Source organism: Colias philodice, chromosome 15, assembly GCF_061535455.1.
Source record: "Colias philodice isolate Cphi_HAF_F1 chromosome 15, ilColPhil1 Martin Lab GWU primary, whole genome shotgun sequence".
NCBI lineage: Eukaryota > Metazoa > Arthropoda > Insecta > Lepidoptera > Pieridae > Colias > Colias philodice.
In genome coordinates, this window is record NC_143100.1 from 11,807,750 (window position 1) to 11,824,292 (window position 16,543).

Genomic DNA, 16,543 nt, shown 5'->3' on the forward strand with positions numbered 1-16,543 from the left:
CCCGGCCGGCCGGTACCGCCGCAAACGCTACGTCCCGCAATTTTTAAATCTGTAATATCTTCGAAAATATTCTCTTAAATCATACGGTGTAAAGTGCCATATAGATCTATATTAAATGAACAATGTATTCAAGGTATTTAATTGGTTAAGGATTAATGCGGTATTGGTGAAAATCGCTTCGAAAATCAGCTTTTATTTGTCGTAAAAAGTAAATGACAAAAAAATTTTATTATGGGTTATCCATAAGAGATAGACATATACCATCGCGGACTTTTCTGTAGACCTTTTCAATATGTATAATACTTAGTACATTATTTTGATAAAACTCGTAGGTACTCGTAGGGTAGGGTAGGGTAGGGTTAGAACTGCGTTTGCAATATAAGCGGAAACAATGTAATTTTTTACGACATCACATTAGAAACCTCAAAAATAACAGTACTTCTCCACTATTTAATGGATGTTATTATACATATAATCCTTCCTCTTGAATCACTCTATCTATTAAAAAAAACCGCATCAAAATCCGTTGCGTAGTTTCAAAGATTTAAGCGTACAAAGGGACATAGGGATATAGGGACATAGGGACAGGGAAAGCGACTTTGTTTTAAATACTATGTAGTGATGATGATGATGTATTATGTTTGTTTGAATCTGAGTTTTGTTTGAGTTTGAGTTAGATTTTAATGTTTTCTCTGAAGCTTGTATCTAAGCTAAAATTTATTCTCAAATAAGATAACATAATTTCATTTTATTTGAAACTAAAAATGTCATTAGGGTCCCTCTATCCATATTACTAAATAAATAACTACAATTCTACAGACATTGTAAATATTAAATAAAACAACGATGAAAATAAATATTCAATATATTACAACACTTATTCTAATTACAGACAACATTATAAGCCTCGGGCCCAGATGTAGGTACAACTAACTTAACAATAGACATTACAAAAGAAACAAGAATCTCATTAGTATACGAAAACATGGCAACACATTGTTAGAAATATTATTATATATCGTAATAAATCTAGGGGTAATATTATACAAGAATTTTGTATATAGTTAAGTTTTATGTAAGAAATTTTTCCCGCGACTCTTTCACGTAATTCATAGGTTAAAAAAAAGACGTGTGTCACTCGGGGATTGCCGCGGTAAAGCTATTGCATGCTATGCCTTCAAGCCACACCTCCGCGCCCGTCGGAGTGGGGAGCGTGAGGTTTTTTCGTTACGGAATTTCTCGATTCGGTCCCCGCGCTCAAGGCCTGCGATAGAAGCTATGGAATAGTTTAAAAATGGTAGTTTATCATACCACCACATTTCATTAAAATTCATGCCGCCGTTTGGTCCTAGTTTGTGTATTAGACACAAACAAACGTAGATATTTTCACTTTTACAAGAGTCAACTTTGCCAAATATATAACACAGCTAATATAGATATTCACCGATACTTTTTTGTTTCCACCGTACAAACCTTTCCTGTTCCGAAGATTGATCACCTTTCCACACGTAAAGGAAATCGATCAGTAAAACTAATGTGAACTGCATTCACTCCCTACAAAATGAGATTTCACTCGTTGGGCATAGAGATGACAAAGGTCATATTATCATATAGATAAAACGTACTTTTTTAAAAGAAATGCCTAATAAATTTTCTATTAGTAAATTTTTTATCATCTACCTACCGTTAATTTAGTATCTGTTTTGCCTCCGTAGAGTTCTATCAGCAACCAACGAGCCGCGCAGTATGCTCTTTTAATTTTTTTTTGCAGTTTTGATAAATTATTTTCGAATTAGTTTTTAAGATTTTGAAGTGAAAACTTCTTTAGCGGCGTTGAGCACTTTTTCTGTAATGGGTATAAAATCTTAAACTCGCGTCAGGACACGTGACCTGATCGAAAAAGCGTAAGACGGATACCATTCCAAAATATCAAACATGTTTCACTTCTGCCGGCACTCCCGGAGTGCAACCCGTCTTTTTTTTATTTGTTACTCATTTATGTGTGGTTTATAGTGGGTTGTTTTAAATGACAATATTTTTTTTTCTTTCTTTCTTAATAACAATCTTCCACAACACTAAACAACTACAACCAACTTATCAACATTATTGCACCAAATTTCCCTACAATTCATTCATCACAGTACAGCCTTCTTCTCCTTCATGCCCAACGCCTCAGCCTGCTTCACGTTGTCTGGCAGAGAATCATCAGATACATCTGGTACGAGCAACGTCACTAACCCGGCGAATAGAGACGCAGATCCGAAGACAAAAGCTGGTAGACCTACCCAGTATACCGTCTGAAAGATTAAAAGATAGATTTTTAATTTTCCATTCAAATATATTATTATTGTAACATTTGAATGGAATTTGTAACGCATTTCCTTTTTTTAAATACCTATAAGTGCATATATAGGTATGCTTTAATTTTAGAAGAATGTCCAGAAATTTCGATCGTTTGTGTATGACTAAAAAATGTTTCAACTAAATCTTGCATTGAAATAAAATTACTGGACTTTAAATTATTATGTGTTTAATGTATTTTGACCATTGAGGAAATCGGAAATAAACAAATAATCGTTGATTACATGCCCATTATTACAATTCTCAATAAACCAACAATTTGATTATAATTGATTTTCTAAAATCAGAAAATTGCTTTCGACCATATTTTGTCACTTTTGCGTGATAAAAGGAAGAAAGAAATCCATTCTTTTATATTCACAAACTTCGAATTCTCAGTTAAGTTGGTTGGTTGAATTCTAAGTTGCTGGATACACTATTTTATAATTTTAATAGCCTAAGGAAAAATTGACGCAAAAAAAAATGCCAGTTCAACAAGTTCCCTAAACATTATCAGTTAAAAGAACAATAATGTGTTAAAATAAATTTGGAAAATCCAAAAGTGCACGCCTCATAATTTTTTTTTTAATAATTATTTATTAATTATTATTTTTGTTTATTTAATAACAATTAAACCACATCGAATCAGACCCTGAAAAATGAAAGGGTTCTATTCCTGAGCATACTCAAGCGTAAGAGAAAAAAAAAGACTCGATTAGTAAAGTATTTCGGTCGCTATCGTGTTAACAAGAAAATCCTCCGCACATACAGACACACGGACGTCCAAGACAGAACTTTTTTAAACTGTTTTTTAACTAGTTTAAATAACAAAAATGACATCAAAAATATCATGAATGTTAAAAATAGTGTTTTTTCTTAATATGTGTGTGTATGTATTATCTTACAAGTGAAATGTATGATACATAAAGACATTTTAAGTTTGAAAAATCAGATGTTTTGCGCGAAGTGACAGTAGTACCCACCTCAACGCTTCGCTTATGAGGCGTGCAATAAACGTCGATCTATATAGATGTTTCTGATAAACATTATGAAGAACCGATTTTGATGATAACATAACAGCAAAACCAGTATTTCGTCTATAACCTGTAACTTACCAAAAGTGGTGTTTGCTGCGCTACCAAAGACCCCACTCTCCCCAAAGACGAGCACAGCGCATGCATGGAGTTCCTCGTATAAGTTGGAAACAATTCTGACGTATACAGATATGTAATATTGAAGTAGAAAGAGGACATCAACTTCCCTGCCATGTAGAATGTGATGGACAGCCAGGGTAGATCTGTTGATATAAGACATTGAAAATGGTTGAGAAAGAGAAAGAAAGGGTAGATAAATAAAGTGAAGATGTTGGTTCCATTTACTTTAAAAAATAATTTTAGAGTTTTATGAGAAATATCAATTTATTTTCCAAGAAATATCAATATTTATTAACCCTAGAAAGATAGTCTGCGTCAAAATGACTCCTGCGTTTTCGAAATATAGCTGTATCTTTTTAAATATCGCGAATCCATAACTGTGCTTATAGGACATTTCATAATTCACTGAGAGCTACCCTATGGTATACGTGTCAATAAAGTTAGAGTAACCGATTTTGAAATATAACGACTACGTGAGTCAAAATTACGCATGATTATCTTTACCGTGACTTTTAAGATTTTGACTTCTATGGTAGTTTGAATATTTTTCAGCTTATTTTTACTGTATATTGTGACTTATGCTAAAAATTTATTTTTATACATATTGAAGCAAACATAGAAAACAATTGGGGATAGAAAATTGGAAGAATATTGTATACTAGCCGCTCTTATGCAAAGCGATGAGGGTCCCTGTGAAGAAACCGATAGTGAAGTAGGAGGACCAGGAAATTGAAGATGACGAGCAAAGTGACACAGAAGAAGCCTTTCCCGGTGAGGTACAAAGCAAAGATGATATATTACATTCAAGCAAAAGGCGGAGTAGATGCATTAGACCGAATGTGTTCCCTGATGTTCAATAGTAGGAAGACAATGAGATGGCTAATGGCTTTATTTTATAGAATCAATAAAATTGCCTGCATATTGCATATTAAATTAATAGCCACAATGTTAACAACAAAGCACAAAAACATCTGAGTCAAAAAAACATGAAATATAGAAGCATGGAACTGTCTTTTTTTGTTTATGCGTGGGTGTTTAGAATCACCAGCTTTGATAAGATATTTGCGTGATAATATCTCCAATTTGTTGCCAAATGAAGTATCTGGTACATCGTAAGAAAGTTCTGAGGAGGCCTTCAGTAAAAAAAACGTATTTACTATACTTTTTGTTCTTCTGAAATATGACGAAAGGCAAATCTCCTGCAAAAAATGTAACATAGTTATATGTCGTGAGCATACGTTGATATGTGCTAAACTTGTTTTTCACTATTTTTTTTATATAACTATATGTACAACATATATATAACATATAAAAAAGTCTGATAATTGTGGTCAAAAATAAGTTTTTATTAGTAATAATACGTGTATACAAGAATTGTAGATTTAAAGCAGACGTTTAATGTTTTCGTTTTTTATATGTATAAAAATAATTAAAAATAAATTATTTGTAATATTAATTATTCTAATATAACTGTAAATATATAATAACTTACAATTTATAGAAAAAAAAAAAACAATATACCGCGACTTAGAGCTAACTGAAAAACATGCGTAAATTTGACGCATGACTATCTTTCCCGTACTACTCAATATGATTATCTTTCTAGGGTTAAGAATTATTCTCACCCATATAATATTATATAAGATTGCATTAAAAGATGGAAAAATACAATGAATTTTATATTAAATATAATTGAAAACAAATAGAAAATTGTTTAATTGAACTGGATAACAGTTAACCGCGAAGATAATTAAAACTACATAACTCAACGTTGTTACATATTTTAAAGTATAATAATAATATTATATTATTCAGGTATTGCAAAAGAAATATCTTAGACAATTTATTCATAAATACCTGTATAGTACATATATTATTGTAACCGTAACAAAAACGTGATCTTCTACACATTTATTTTCCATTAGGTTTTAATGGCATATAGATAACTTGGTATATTTAGCATTATCAGTAGCATGCAACAAAGTACTGGTTTTACCAATTTGAAAAACTTGAACGTTAATTGAATATATCATCATCTTTTTTTTGAATTCAGTTCTCATCTTTAAAATAATTTTAATTCTTAAGTTCCTTTTTTTTGATACAAATGCCAAGAAAAGTTCTAATAGTCAATATTTAATCTGTATACTATCAAAAGTGGTTGAAAGAGGCTTTAAACATTAGAACCTATCTAACAAATAATAATTGTCTCAATATTACTGCCTTACATATACCAAAAGATCGTATAAAACGTTTAGGATTAACTCTAACATATAATTATTTACTTACCAGTCGGTATAAATGGCTGAGACAAGCACAACGCCGCTCCCATCGCAAAGCAAAACATCAACGGCTTCTTCCTCTTAAACCGGACCAAGACATACGTTATAAAGAACAGCCCAGGAATATCTATAATTTGCGTCAACGCAAAGTTCAAATACTTATTTCCCTGTAAACTAATAGAATTCAGCACCATCCCATAGTTAACAAATGTAGATGTGGTCCACCAGACCAAACATACAAAAAACCTGGTCCGTAATTTACTGGACTTCAAGGTACCCATTACCACTTCTTTGAAGTTCGTACTTTCGTTTACTTCACAGTTCAAATTATTGAGCATGTTTTGGTCTATCTTGATTTTATTGGTCGCTGCTGCTTTTTCTAATATCTTTGCAGCTTTTTCCTTTCTCCCGTTTGATAGATGCCATCTTGGGCTTTCGTCAAGAAGGAAGATGTAGAATATGAAGAGTAAGGCTGGGGTATAAATGGTACGGAGAAGCCATCGCCAGCTTGGCACGAGCCAGGCGACAAGACCAAGGGTAGTTCCCCCCACAGCATACCCGAGACTCCCTAACATGTTGAATAGCAGACGCTTCTTCTTTGCTACTATTTCTAAAGCTGCAAAGATTGTTATACAAGGATTTAATATTTTCATAGAGTTTACTATATTGATGTTTATTATGAATAAATTATTATGTTGAATGTTGTCAATATCATCTGTGCAAAATTATGTAGGTAAGTTGCAGGTTCAAAGTATAACAATTTTATTAAAGGTTCTGAGGAAAAGGTAAAAAGTGCATAAATTGAAATGTACGTACAAAACTATCAACGAAATTATGTTAATATTAATGTGAAATATTGGTACAATTTGCAATCAATAAATTACAGTTTTAATTGGAACTCGTCAACACATAACAAATTTAAAACGTGTTATTCAAAATGATATTCTTAAAAATCTAACTCAAAAATATAGGTACATTACTAGCTTTTGAAAGGTGAAGCGGGTGAATCCGCGGGCGGAAAGCTATCTAAAGAAACGTTTTCCGCGTTTTCAAAGAAAACCCCGCATAGTTCCCGTTTCTATGAAATTTCCGGGATAAAACCTATCCTTTGTCCTTTCTCAGGTCTCGAGCTTGGACCAAATTTCATACAGATCGGTTTCGTAGTTTTTGCGTGAAAGCGTAACAAACAAACTTACATAATAATATTATTAAGGATCACGTGAACATACATAAAACAAAAGCCGGGGAGCAGATGTCCCCAATGCAGGCCTCCAGAAACTCCAGGGCTACGTAGACCCAGTACCAGAGGGTGAAACTCCTTAGCACTCCGATGATTCCCCCTAACACGCCTGTAGTTACTATGGCGGCTTTTCGACCGAACCTGTTGAAATTATGACATTTTTATTTATAGAAAGTGTAATATAAGTGCAATTGCTAATATCGTGATAACCTTGTAATTGTGTAATTAATTCTAATAAATAAATTAAATAAATATTGAAATTTAGGTATATTCAATAAAAATAAATGGATATTATATGCAAATCGTCTTCTCGGTCTCGGACGTGTTTGAATGATAAATAAATATAATGTGTATCAATCAATCAAGGTCAAGGTTATTATAATAAACTAGTGGTCCGCCCCGGCTTCGCCCGTGGTACCTACATGTTTAAACTATCCTATCTCTCAAGTTGGATCGAACTACACATGGTGTGCGAATTTTATTATAATCGGTTAAGTGGTTTAGGAGTCCATTGAGGTCAAACATTGTGACACGAGATTTATATATATTAAGATTTTGACAAATTACGTGAAATTACATAACAAAATTCGTTTTGGTCCATCAGTGGATCGTTAACCAGATTATAATCATAATCCAATTGACAAATATTAATTTACTAGCTGGTGCCTCCCATGCACACCATTAAAATTTTGTCTATATCTGACAAACATAACAACTTTTTTTAATCGACTTCAAAAAAGGAAGAAGTTATCAATTAGGCCGGTTTATTTTTTTTCTTCGATTTTGTAAAAAAATAATTACCTACCTACTTATATTTTACTGGCTGTGCTCCGTGGTTTTACCCGCAGTGCTCCGCTCCTGTTGGTCTTAGTGAGATGATATATAGCCTATAGCCTTCCTCGATAAATGGGCTATCTAACACCGAAAGAATTTTTGAAATCGGACCAGTAGTTCCCGAGATTAGCGCGTTCAAACAAACAAACAAACTCTTCAGCTTTATAATATTACTAGCTGTTCCCCGCGGTTTCACCCGCATTGCTCTGCTCCTGTTGGTCTTAGTGAGATGATATATAGCCTATAGCCTTCCTCGATAAATGGGCTATCTAACACCGAAAGAATTTTTGAAATCGGACCAGTAGTTCCCGAGATTAGCGCGTTCAAACAAACAAACAAACTCTTCAGCTTTATAATATTATAAGAATATAAGTATAGATCAGCATTATTTATCCATACCTATCAGACATGGGCCCAACAATGAGCAGACCAACCATGTATCCAAAGTTGTGCGCGGAGCCCACAAGAGTTCGCTTCCAGTCCTGACAGGCGAGGTCAAACTGCAATTGTAACTTAATATTAATACTTCCTCGTCTAGAACTGATTTATTCACTCTAAGAATATTTAATTTGAAGAAGATATTTATCATTTGGTTTTGCAACTATGAACGGCAGAGGCTACTTCAGCCGTCGTCGGCTGCCGTCGAAAAGTGGCGACGCTTGCAGTTTTGTGTTGACGGGCAAACTGCAAGCATTTGACGTTTGACGGCATCCGATTTTAACTGTCGACGGCAATATTAAATGCTGCCGCCGACGCGTCGACGACTGACGTCGCCATGTGGCGACGATTTTATGTATTTTTATGTATTACATTTCTGATGCAATTTTTAATAATTTAAAAAGTACAAAACGAAATTTGTTTGATTATTCGCGTATTTCACCAGCAGATGAACCTGCAGGAAAAAGCAAGTATTTCTTCAGCTCATGTGCGACGCATAGGCACGAAGCATAGGCACGCGACAACACCGCCAAGTATCATCAAAATCTGTTCAGTGGTTTTCACATACATACATACATCCTCTTCATTTTTTACATTTATAATATTAACATTACGTAGATGGAAGTGTAGATAAATATTTCATAGTACTAAAATAATGGACTTAATTTAGATGAAGTCTAAGAAAAAAATCAAAATTAAAATGATTACCGTGGCAACAAAACTGCCCGTGTCTTCATATATCCACTCAGTGCAAACATCACTCGAATTACTGCTACATACTGATTGATTGAAGTCATCTTCTTTGCACCTGAAATAATTATAATTATAATAAATAATTAAATAGAGATAAACTACGATAACATGGCGCGCCCCTCCAAATTACAGTTTCAATGTGTGTAGTGAAATACAAATATTTAAATATTATATTATTATTATTTATAATAATATAATAATTAAATTATTAATTTTTATTATTATATTATATTATTTATTATGAATTTCACAAATACTTTCAAACGTTTTGAATTTTGGAGGGGCGCGCCATGTTATCGTAGTTTATCTCTAGTAATGTCACGAAGTAACTATTCTCTAATCTGTGGTAATGTATTTAAAGGGCAACTACTGAGTTTCTAGCGAACTCTTCTATGTAAGGACTGCTTTCCGAAACGGTGGTAAATGCGTTAAGGAATAGGTATGTGGAAGATGAAAATCCATGGAGGGTTGTCGCGTAAGAACCACAGGACAGTTCTTTGACTTATTATGTAGTTAGATATAAGTTACATATTATGTAAAATTGAATTGTAATATTGACATTATTTTAAAAGAGCAACTATGGAGTTTCTTGCCGGTTCTTCTCCATAGATACTGCTTTCCGAATCGGTGGTATGTAATGACGATTCGAAAGTGCTTCTAAAAGAGATCTAATTGAATAAATAAATGTACCTATGCGTTTGAGAATTAATTTTGAGAACAATATAATCTTGTCGATTAAAGATTTAAGTTAAAATTAATTCTAAGGATTATTTATAAACACAGGCACGTAGAAAAGAGGTTTTTTTTATATTTTAGACATTAATAAAAATCATGTCTTCATAATAATAATGACATGACTTAATGATCACGGAACTAATAATAATTTTATGTAATTTTAAGTGTTAATTAATAATTTATTGTTATTTTTATTGTATTTTATTTTATTACGTCGTTTTTTTAATCTATTTAAATTGAATACACTAAAAACTGCTAGGACCCACGTTCCTGTAATATATTTTACATGACCGATTGCAAATTCTCACTGTCGTCTTATCAATGATATCAAATGGATATAAATATCGGTAGATAAGGGTGTTCTTAAAAATGACACATGAAAATTGGCCTAGTGCATGCTTGATGCATAAGTGCATACAAAAATATTCACACATAATATGAATTTATTTTAATGCAATATCGATATTTTTTTTAGTATCATGAGCGAGCCAATTTATCATCAGAGTATTTTGTACAAAATCGAATTTAGAAAACAAAACATTGATGATGATGTTATTTTGCCATATCTAAAAGGCTCTACATTATTTTTTATATCATAGGTAATATTATATAGATTAGTTACATTTTTATTTTGTTTGTTTACGAGCGGCTTATAAAATACTAGCTTTCCGCCCGCGGCTTCGCCCGCGTTTTAAAAGAAAAACCCGTTCCCGTAGGATTTCCGGGATAAATCCTATGTCCTTTCTCGGGTATCAAAATATCTCTATACCAAATTTCATGCAAATTGGTTCAGTAGTTTAGGCGTGATTGAGTAACAGACAGACAGACAGAGCTACTTTCGCATTTATAATATTAGTATGGATGGATTATATGCAATAAGTGAGTTGAATGCCACCCAATGTCATGTATATTTGACAAGGTTTATCATGACAACACCGTCTAGCCGATAATTTTCAAACTACTGGAGCGGGAAATAGGAATAAGGGAATAGGAATAGGAATTAAATTTTGTACCATGCGTAAACAACATAAAAATGTTAATTCAAATAATAATGAATGCATGTTCTAAATGTAATTATATTTAGTACGAAAACAGGAAATTTGTATTATCTTTTATACTTATTTATTCATTTTTAAATTAACTTGCCATGCAATAATTCAGTAATTTCTCGAACTTCAATTGTTTATTTTATTTTGTCGACTCCTACGACTCGAGAAATTTTATACAGTTTATTAACATTCTCATGCTTATTGTTGAAATTGTTTTGATTATTATTAGGTATATTATATTTATTTAAAATATAATTTTGTGTGCGTGTCAGGTCCAGCGGTGGGATAAGGGGCAAATGCATTATACGTGTACATACATCTGTTTTAAGGTTCAATTTTCTTTACGGACATGTATGTACCTACTTTATATTCTGTTATTAGACTGAGGTGTTATTATTATCCACTGGGAATTGAGCGCAGTCCCTCGGCTTTACATTCACACTTTACCCATTGTACCAATGATGCGGCCAGTAATATTAAAATCACTCAAAATAAAAAATAAAACAAGGTATTCGATTAAACTCCAGCCAATAAAAATGTAATATTTATGCGTTTTGAGTTATAATACGTTGTTGATAAGGAAAAATATGCAGAAATATTAAATGCCAGGCATACGTTTATGACGTTTTTGGATGAAATATTAAAATGCCAGATTATTAGACTACATCAAATATGTAATATCGATATCTACGGTATAGGATCCGACCATGATCCGACCATATTTGGTAAATTTCTTGTTTAACTCACAGTATATAAAAAATACAATATTATATCGCAAATTTTCAGTAGACCCATTTCATTCCCCATTTATTAATCATATTTATTAATGAACACTTCAATAAATTCATGACTTGTAGACAGCACGGATTCGTCCAAGGTAGATCCACCGTAACAAATCTAGTTGACTTCAACGAAGATATAGCTGAGGCTCTCGACTCGAATAAGCAAATCGATGCCATCTACACAGACCTGAGTAAAGCATTTGATCGCGTTCCTCATCATATTCTACTCAGTAAATTAAACGGATATGGCGTATCTCATGCTTTTCTCAAATGGTTTGAGTCGTACCTGAGTGATCGCACATTTTTTGTAGTTGTTAATGGCTACAGCTCGCTGCCTCGCTACATCACATCCGGTGTACCTCAGGGATCCCACCTAAGTCCAATCCTTTTTAACGTATTCATTAACGATGCACCCTCATGCTTCAAATTTTCTAATAGCTTTATGTATGCTGATGACATTAAGTTTAGTAGAGTGATAGAAAATATTGAAGATGCATATAAATTACAATCTGATCTAAATAGTTTTCTTAGTTGGTGCCACCAAAATGATATGGAGATCAATGCAAAAAAATGTTACTTCATAAGGTTTACAAGGAAATTAAATTCAATAAACTATAATTACAGTATAGGCGACCATAAAATTCAAGAAAAAAGCTTGGTCCGTGACTTGGGTGTTTTATTGGATAGCAAACTAACATACTTACAACACATAGACAATATTACTGCTCGCGCCTCTAAAATGTTGGGTTTTATTATGAGGAACTCCAAAGGATTTAGAAATTATAAAACTAAAGTTACATTGTATAACAGCCTCGTGCGCAGTGTATTAGAATATTGTTCTACTGTCTGGAGGCCACACTACGCCACACACACTTTACGTCTCGAACGCATCCAAAAGAGATTTTTATGGCATTTACTACATAATTGCGGAACACCAAGAAAAAAACCACACTCATATAATGACCGACTGACTTACTTCAACATGAACTCGCTCGAAGATCGAAGAGACATTATTGATCTACTTTTCGTCTCTAAACTTTTTAATAATAAAATTAACTGTCCCCAATTACTAGCAAGATTCAACATTCGTGTACCGGCTAGATATCCCCGCTTTAAAATAACCCCCTTAGCTCCTCCACTCCGCAAATCCGTTTCCGGGGCCAACTCCCCACTACCCAGACTATCAAAAATTATCAATAAATACAGTGATAAAATCGACATCTTCTTCCATACACCCAACAAGCTCCGTTCTATAGTGAAGGATATACAAAAATTGAAACCTTAAATTGTTGTCATCATCTATCATCTGTTAATTAAAAATTCTTATTCTTTTAATAATAAAAATAATTTTGTATTATACTCTTAAGAATAGCTCTGTATAATTGGCGCATGCTGTGTTGACCTCTAATTATTTGTTACTTTATCGCAAGAACTATATGTTATATAATAATTATTATATTAAGGAATCATTGTAAACAAATGTTGGTTGACCAAATAAATAAATAAATAAATAAATAAATATTAAAAATTCATCCTTTTAAGTGAATGCCTTTGTTTTTAAAGTTGTTTATTTAATTGTAATACAAGAAAACGTTATTTTATGTTGTAGTTACATATACAAAATAAAAAGTATTGTTACAGATTGAAGGAAAACAACAATTACTTGTAGAATCGGACAATTGTCCTCTCAGTAGATATATAGGTATATAGTAAACATCTAGATATTCCGGGCCTGCCAACGATCCATTTCAAATCCATAAAATAGTACTAAATATATCAATTAAACGATTATATCCCTACTAATATTATGAATGCGAAAGTAACTCTGTCTGTCTGTCTGTCTGTTACGCTTTCCCACTTAAACCTCTCAACCGATTTTGATGAAATTTGGCACAGACAATCTTTAGACCCTGAGAAAGAACATAGGCTACCTTTTATCAAAAAACCTTTAAAAGCATTACAAAATTAACTAAACTTACTTGATCCAACCTATCAGTCTATATATAAATATTTTTAACTAGCGGTCCACCGCGCCCCGGCTTCGTTCATGGTACATATACAGGGTGTCCCACTGTTGGTATACTAAGCTCAAAGGAGCTTATAGTTTTGTATGCGCTGAGTACGTAAAAAATACTTATAAAATTCCAGACGCAGTTTTTTTTCAAATATATGAATTCTTAAAACTTTATGTGTACACCCATAACAAGCAACCCACCCAACTTTGCCACCAGCACGTGAGCTATCGTTTAAGATTATGTTTTCACAGACAAAATGCTCACATTAGCGAAGCGGTATATGCCGGCTGCGCGAAGCTAGAGAAGAAAACATGGATTTGCAGGAAAAACCTAGCAAAAAATTTTTTGATGTAATTTTGTTGTTTAAGTATTTTTTACGTGATCAGTGTATGCAAAACTACTAGTCCCTTCGCGCTTAGTATACCGATAGTGGGACACCCTGTATATAGCCTATAGCCTCCCTCAATAAATGGGCTATCTAACACTGGAAGAATTTTTCAAATCGGACCAGTAGTTCCTGAGATTAGTGCGTTCAAACAAACTCTTCAGCTGTATAATATTAATTAATCAGTATATTAGTATAGATACGAAACGTATATTGTACAATGTAGGTACTATATTAAAAAAAAATTACCTATATTGCACAGGCTCCGTAATAAATATGAATTGATTGCAATACAGGCTATTGCTCGCAAAAGCAATGAACAGCAAAAATAACTTTTGCCGATGATATTTCTTGAAAATACCGAATTTATTCAACACGTCGTCCAAATCGACTTTCTTTTCGTCACTCACTGATACACTCATTTTGAAAGTATCACTAATATTATCTTAAACACTTTTTTCTGTATTTACATTTTTTTTAATTAATTGGAATTTTCGTATTACGTTAAATTTTTTTGTAATTTACGATGTTTTTGTGCACTTTTCAGATTATTTTTTTATTTTATTTTTACGTATGTTTAATACGAAAGTACTAAACGAACTGATCACTAGGTCACTACAAGTGTACGACAATGAACACTGAATGCGCAAGCGACTGAATGGCATCCTATTGGTGATCATTAAATAATGAGGAACGAGATTAGCTGTGTCGTTAACTTGAGGTGATATTAATATCTAATTTACCAATATTTATATGCATTTATAGTATCTATTGGTCTAAGAGCCCGTGTGAGGTCGTCCTTCACCGATAATATGATAACCAGATGAGACGTATTTTTTATTAAATATTTTTTATAAGTAAACAAATATGCCTATAATAATTGCTTGCCTATCAAAAAGTGGTCATGGCTATTTTTAATTAAATTAACTTTTATCGATTTTTTTCATCACCTTCACACTTTTGATAACCAAATGAAATTTATTTGACTGATAGTTTTTGATACACAGAATATGCCTAGGTATGCTTGGATACTCATTTCAGTGTATAACTACCTGGCAAGCAGGTGTAAACAGGTAAGTCAAAATAGGTGAAAAAAAAGACCTTGTATAAAATTATATCCGAAATACATTGCTGGTCTTGTTCTTTAAACTATTGACTTTTAATCACATAGAAGTAACACGAGAACATTTGATTTGGAGCAAAATAGTATGACTGCTACATAATTATAAGTACTTATCAACAATTGAACAGCAATTTTGGCGTAACGGCCTTCCTCTATTCAGTTGATAAATGGTATTTTCATATACATTTATAGTTATGTAGATGTATATTGTACATTGTGTCTATTTATATACTAAAAACCATTATTACTTTAATCTAAATCGTTTTAATTCAAAGCTAGTTATAAGTACATAATATGTATACTGTAGTACAACGAATTCATGTATTCCCTGCATAAAGATTTTGCAGGATGTGCTAATTTATCAGGAAATAACAAATTTCCAACACAAACATATAGAGCTGACAAGGAACTCATAAATATAGAATTGATTATATTATAATTAAAATTATTTAAAGCAAAGATGTGTTAAAATTGTGAACGGCTCTACATTAATTGTCTAAGAACCTAAGTTAAATGATCAAATGCAAACCTACGTCTTATATCTGACTCATATATTCTTACCTAATAAAAATTAATGTTATCAAACCATAGAAGAATTATCAATATACCATTGTCTTACAGATGTGATAAAATAAATAATTATTATTGGCACTTTAGAATTCTCAAACGCATTTGTTACTCGCATTGAATACAAATATATGTTTATTAACTTTCTGTAATGAAGAGAATTTAAAAACAGAGCACAATTTTTCCTTTTTATAAGGCAGTTTTTCATGTAATAGTACTTACATGATTGTAATTTGTATCTAAAATTATTATTGTTGGCTTGATCAAATAAATAATCCATACTAATATTATAAATGCGAAAGTAACTCTGTCTGTCTGTTACTCAATCACGCCTTAAGGGCTTGGTCTAGTAGTGCAAACAAATGCATCCTGTCATCCTATATGTAAATAATACAAATGTACTAAGGGAAAGTTGCTCCACTTAATTTTTAAAAATTAAATCATTCGTATAATTTAATATTCGTAATAAGTACCAAAAATGACAATTTGAAACAATTTTCGTGAAAATTACACCGGGTGATTTTTTTTTATCAGTACACAAAATTTGCGAATACTTTCTATTGATATCTTCAACTTCATGTTTATATAACTGATCAACTTTTACAAAGAAATTTGGACGAAATATAAAAAAAAAATAAGCTTTCCATACAAAATGCATAACTCTATACATTTTTTTCGACCTAAGTTTCTTAGTGAAAGTTGTTCAGTTTAACTAATAAAACGGATAAACAAATTTTGTATTTAATAAAAAAAATGTAATGTTTGTGTTAAAAAATTATAAAATAGAAAAATACGCAAATGAAAACAAAAGATATTTATTTCTGACTAGCTTCCGCCCGCGACTCCGTC

The 16,543-nt window shown here is 32.3% G+C and overlaps 1 protein-coding gene across 1 annotated transcript; it reads right to left on the bottom strand.

The window, feature by feature from the left end:
• Positions 1 to 1,949: 1,949 nt before the first annotated feature.
• Positions 1,950 to 14,629, bottom strand: LOC149482525 (solute carrier family 22 member 1-like). The gene is made up of 7 exons (XM_089704337.1): positions 14,254 to 14,629; positions 8,994 to 9,093; positions 8,247 to 8,347; positions 7,003 to 7,154; positions 5,781 to 6,389; positions 3,456 to 3,637; positions 1,950 to 2,297 (listed from the first exon to the last, which is right to left on the bottom strand). The coding sequence occupies exons 1-7, from the start codon at positions 14,424 to 14,426 to the stop codon at positions 2,136 to 2,138; spliced, it is 1,479 nt and encodes a 492-aa protein (XP_089560463.1). The 5' UTR covers positions 14,427 to 14,629; the 3' UTR covers positions 1,950 to 2,135.
• Between the last annotated feature and the right edge of the window lie 1,914 nt (positions 14,630 to 16,543).